General features: G+C 53.4%; 1 protein-coding gene across 1 annotated transcript in view; it reads left to right on the top strand.

Moving 5' to 3' along the window:
• The first annotated feature begins 1,310 nt into the window (after window positions 1-1,310).
• The window catches only part of GRHL3 (grainyhead like transcription factor 3), a 33,948-nt gene continuing 29,645 nt past the window's right edge, over window positions 1,311-5,613 (top strand). Inside the window, exon 1 of the mRNA XM_077775702.1 lies at window positions 1,311-1,392. Coding sequence (XP_077631828.1) covers window positions 1,376-1,392 — 17 coding nt within the window. The 5' untranslated portion in view covers window positions 1,311-1,375. The remainder of the gene's footprint in view (window positions 1,393-5,613) is intronic.

Below are 5,613 nucleotides of genomic sequence, written 5' to 3'. Positions count from 1 at the left end.
TCATTTTCAAATTAATCCTGGTGGAAGCTCTAAAAACAGCTCTAGCATTCTCCTAATTGTGTTTGTGAATCTTTCGGGTTTACCAACCTTGTTCTTTACAGAGGCAGCCCACGGCAATTATTCCACAATTACTTAGTCTGAGGGGTATCTGATTTCTCCTGTGTTTCCAATGAGGAAGAAAGCACTTATCAGAGTCTGTGAAATGACCAGCCAGCTAAGGCTTCGGAGTGGCGGACTTCAACTTTTCCATCCATTCCGTGCTGGCCAGAGGTATCTGGTTTGCTCGTATCTCATTCAGATCTGTGCCACATCAACTAAAAGGCTGCCTCCCACCCTCTCTCCCGCTCCCTGCCACCAACATGCACACACACTCCAGACTGTCATTGTACACTCCTCCAGAACAGTGGCCCTGTCTTCTTGGCCTCTGTCTCCTCAGACCCCGGAGTAGGGCCTGGCACACAACAGGTGCTCAATAACTTGTCCATCGAATTGAGGCCATTGACTTCAGCTCAAAGGACAGCCAGACTTGGAGATGACTGAAGATTCAGATCTGGGCTCTGACAACTCATTAGCTTTACCCCTGGGCAAGTCCATTTACATCTCCAGCCTCCATTCCCTCACCTGTTAAGTGTGTTGGGCAGGAACGGGGTGCAGTATTATATCAGCCACAGTGGGTTACTGTCGGCATCAAAAGAACTCACTTGACTAACTGTAAGATTATTCAAAAATAACATACTATTGTGTTAAGGGGAAAGCTCTGGACAAAAAAAGAAAGGGAATTTACACAGAGGATACCCCCCCATACGGTGGGGGTGGGGTGGGGAGATGGGCTCTCTCCTTTGAGAATTCCCCAGTGACTGTGAAGTATTGGATGCTAGGTAGAGGAAGGGGCAAAGGAATTGAGGGGATGTTTCCAAGTGTCCAGGATACTAACTAGAAACAGAAATCGAGATTTCCTTTAGCCAAGTACCTGTCTCTGTACTTTTCCTCTAGCTATCTTCTCTCCAACATTCCCCCCCTCCCTTTCTCCGCCCTCATCTCCACCTCCCACCCCCTCACCTAGGAAGGAATTGGCCAGCTCCACCCAGCCGGCCCCTCTTGACTCCGCCCCCAACGCGGCAGGCCAAGAGTTAACAGCTGCACCTGTTGAGGCATACCCGCTGTCGCCGGCACCTGTACCCAGAGCCAATCAGCACCAGCGCTGCCGGGAACCTACCTGTCAGCAAAATCCCGACACTCAAACTTCAACATAAATCAAACACTTCCCTGGGCAGGGAATGTCTGTGTCAGGCAAGAATTAGAGACAAGCGGTCAGCAGAGCCTCAGTGCTGGTGCCTGTCTTCACCTTTGAGCTTGGGAGCCTGGGAGCAAGAAGATGTCGAATGAACTTGAGTGAGTAAACATCGGCAGATGCCTGGCGCTCTCTGAGCGTGGAGGCTCACTGGGGTTTCCAGAAGGGGAAAGCACAGGGAGGCCGGCGCCAGGATTCACAGAGCAATTTGTAAGGGTAAATGAATGGGCTGACGATCTCACTTTGACGTGTTGAGGCAAGCCCCATCTCAAGCTAGAGTTGAGTGTTTCCCTGGGAAAATAGTTTTTTTTTTCCTCTCTCTCTCTCTCTGCTGAGCAGTTTCGAGCCAGGTAGGGAAACACAGGACTGAAACCGTGAAGGCTGTCGGCACCACTTTCTAGTACTCTGAAAGGGACTCAGAAATCAGACAGCTCCGATCCCATCGAGGCTGTCTTCTTGCCAAAAGGAACTTCTTTGAGGTAGTTCTAAGAGCTGTCGTGGGCAGAGTCTCTAAAGGGACTTGTTTGTTGGGCTGGAACAGTCCCAAGTGGGAAGGTTACAGAGTGGTGTTTAAACATATGGCCTCTGTAGTCAGCCTGACCTAGGTTCAGATCCAGACTGCTCCGTATGGGGTATGTGATCTTGGACAAGTCATTCAACTTACCTAAGCTTCATTGACTTCATCCAGAAAATGGGTACAAGAATGTTTTGTAGGGTGATAGAGTTATGGGTGATAAACACTGTAAAATGCCAAGCACAAAGGCAAGATCTGAAGACGCATTAATAAAATGTAGTTGGTTTTATTCAAAGGCAGTTCTAAGTCTGAAGAAGCTGAGATGTGGTTTTCAGTGAGGTCATCTCCATTGCCTGGCAGGTGCCTTCCTGCCCATATGCGGGATTTAGATTCCCCACTGGCTGATGCTGACCTTCACCATGGACCCCCTGCTTAGGGTCTAGACTGCAGAGAAGGTGGGATGGGGCTGGGATTCTGAGCTGCTTTAGTTTGGGTTCAGGGAGCTGGCAGATGTCAGGCTTCTAAAACACAGACCCTCCTTGCTATGCTCAGAACAATTGTTCTTCTAGCTACTCAATACATTGTTTTAAGAACATGAGACCCGAGGCGGGCAATTGATGGGTCCCAACTGCAGACCGTAGTCCATGATACCCGCTAGCTCTGGAGTCCTCCTGGGTTAGCCAACTCTGTTCATAGTACACTGACTGGGCATCAGATTTCACTTGAACAAATTCCCTGGGGTTGACAACGTGTTGACAACTGGAATAGAATCAGGGGCACCGGAGGCAACACCTGGGTTCAAATCCCAGCTGTCACTAATGAGCTGTGTGACCTTGCACGAGTCACTTCACCTCTCTTGAGTCTCTGTTTCTTCAGTTGTAAATTGTCGGCGCCATAGTGGCCCCCACCTCATGGTGTTGTTGGGGGACCCAACCACTTTAGAAAAGTGATTGGTTTAAAGCCTAATTAGAAGCAAACTAATAATACCCTTGTTACTTCCTAGAGAAATAACCAAGGAGTATTTATGAAGCTCTTGCTTTTTATTTTTCCACACGCCTAAAACAAACAAAAATCTTCTGAGACGTCTTTATCACTGTAGATCTGCTGGTTAACACTGTCGGAATCTGCTTGTTGGTGCCCCTTTGGGGTTAAGTGTCCTGAAGCTGGGATACTTGAAAGGTTTCCAGATTTTCTCCTTCTTAATGATTGGGGTTTGAAGTCTGATGGGCTGACAGAGGACACTTCTCTGATCCGATTGGGGTGGGGGGAGGAGAACCTGTGCTTGCAGAGTAATTGCAGTCAGACTTGGAAGCCACCATTTGAGATGACAAGAACGGAGCCTCAGTGCCTGGGGGCTGGGCTACACTCAGAACGGATAAGTGGGAAAGGGGGGGGAGGGAAGAATGGCGGGGACCAAGTGCTTGGCTTGCAAGTTTTGAGTAGTTGCTGCTGGTGCTGCTGTGGCCACAGGCTTGGCTGCCGAGTTCCTCCCAAAAGTGCTGGGTTGGGAGGGCTGGTCCTGGCGTCCATCTCGAGCTCGGACACGATGATGAAATCCTGCTAGGCCTTGGGGTGGTGGGAAAAGGCGGGCCTGCGTGGGCCTCAGTTCTGCCACTTGGCAACCCAGGATCCTGGTGAATTTGTTTCTCCTCTCGGACCCTCGGTGTCCTCCTCTGTCCAAGAGGGGCTATGCTCAGCCACCTGGCAGGGGGAACAAGGTGCTCCCGCGTGTGGGCCACCCGGCCTGGGGCAGGGCTCGGGTGGAAGGCGGCACCTCGAAGGCCGGGTCCCGGGGTGCATGGCGGCGTAGTTAGAACCCCGCTCGAGGCAGCTGGCGGGTGGAGCGCTCCGGCCTTTCATGTGGTCGGGCCCAGCGCCTGCCGGGTGCGTCTGCCAGCCTCCGGGCCAACGCAGGCAGCCTCGGGTGCCGCCAGGCCGAGCCGTCTGCTGCCCCCGGGCTAGAGCCGCCGCAAGGGATCTTGGGGCAGCGCGGGGCGCAGGAAGTCGTGGCCTGGCGCACTCCTCTCGCGGGAACACAGTGGGCGCCTGCGCACCACCCCCGCCGTGGCTCTGCGAGGGGAGATGCGCTCGCACACCAGGGACTTGACCTGGTTGCTGTGGGTCCTTCCGGCCCCTCTGGAACCAACCGTAGAGTGGCGCCCCGGGACCTAGAGTGTGCCTGGCGCACCCCGCCCAGGAGACAGTGAGGTGTTAGGGGCTTAAGTGATCAGCACACAGTAGGTCTATCGAGTGGAGGAGACAGAGCGAAGTGAGCCAGGTGCACCGGGACTCCTCTCTACTGCCTTGCGCTCAGTCTTCGGACTGGGAGCCCCCCTGCCGCCCAGAATCTTCTCCCTCCCGGAAGCCTTGGAGAGACAGGACTGCCCGTGGGAGGGGGACAAGGGACGTCCCAGTGGGTGACCGCGGACCTCTGTCGCCGCTCCATCTGATCTCCAGGAGCGCCAGGCTCCAGACTGCCTGGAGCGCTGAAAGAGTTAACCAGGAACGCCTCCCCGCTGTGGTTTTGTGGTCGAAACCATGATTGCCAGGAGCAAATTTTTGTCGTGCACAAGGTGTGTTATTAAAAGTCGGAGTTACGCTGCTGGTGAATGAAAAGTTAAAAGCCCTCATTAAGCTCGGCCTGTAAAACAGGCGGACTGAAGCTGAGACAGCCCCTAACGGCGGCGGCGGCTCAGGGTGCGGGACGCTCCCGAGGCTCCTGCGGGCTGCACTGGCTGCCTGGGGCCCCGCGAGGGCCCCTGGTGCCCCGGGGTTAGGTGCCTGGAGCCAGAGAGGGCGTCGGGGGTCCACGCAAAGGAAGAGGAGCCCTAGGAAGGGCGAGCGGGAGGAAGGGCCACAGGGCTGAAACCGGAAGAGCATACTGGAAGCTTTCCCTTTGGTTCAAACAAAAACACCAACCAAGCATTGACCGAGCGCCCACTCCGCAGACAGGGCGCCTAGTGCTCGGTAAATACACGATCTCCTTTATCTCTCCCGACAATCCAATGAGGAGGGGAGTGTAAGTGCAGTTTTGCCCAAGACGGGGCAGAGGCTTGCCCCAGGCTTGCTCAAGATCTCAAGGAAGAGCTGAAATCTTCACCGGTTCTCAACAGAGGGACTAGAAGGATGCGCCACAACAGTGTGTCACCCCGCTTCCTATCTGCACAGATCTTGAAAAAAGAGGAGGAGATCTGCCAAATTGTTGACAGGGGTTATCTCTTGAGTGGAGGCATGCAGGTGAATTCTAGTCTCTGCTTCCAGTTTTTCTCTCTGTTTTACGTCTTGTATATTGTGGTTTTATACACCTACCTTACTTTTGAAATGGGGAGGGGGAGGGCAGAGAGCCATTGTTTTGCAGAGAGTTATTGGTTCACCTAAAACTGATGTCCTAGACGTGTGGTTCCTGGACCAGCATCATCATCTTCACCACCTGGGAACTTGTTAGAAATGCAAATTCTCAGCCTCACCCTAGACCTACTGAATCAGAAATTCTGGGGGTGGGGCTCAGCAATATGTGTTTTAACAGGCCCTCCAGGCGATTCTGATGCGTGTTCAAGTTTAAGAACCATTGGCCTAAAAGACCTGGCAGAGGATTGGGAGGCAGGAGGTTCCCAGATCCTCTTCTGACCTGCCACGTAGTTGCTGGGTCAGCAAGCTGAGCGCTTGTTGCTGCGGGGGTCACGCTTGTGTTTGAGCCCAGCTCTGCCATGTGTAGACCAGGTGACTTGTGGTTGAGCTCCTTAACCTTCCTAGGTGTCAGTTTCTGTCTGTGTAAATTGGTGATCCCCGCCCCCCCACCCCCATAGCT

This window comes from Crocuta crocuta, unplaced genomic scaffold (assembly GCF_008692635.1).
Source record: "Crocuta crocuta isolate KB4526 unplaced genomic scaffold, BGI_CrCroc_1.0 scaffold127, whole genome shotgun sequence".
Taxonomy (NCBI): domain Eukaryota; kingdom Metazoa; phylum Chordata; class Mammalia; order Carnivora; family Hyaenidae; genus Crocuta; species Crocuta crocuta.
The sequence above is the reverse complement of the archived record's forward strand: the minus strand, read 5'-3'. Positions and strand labels throughout refer to the sequence as shown.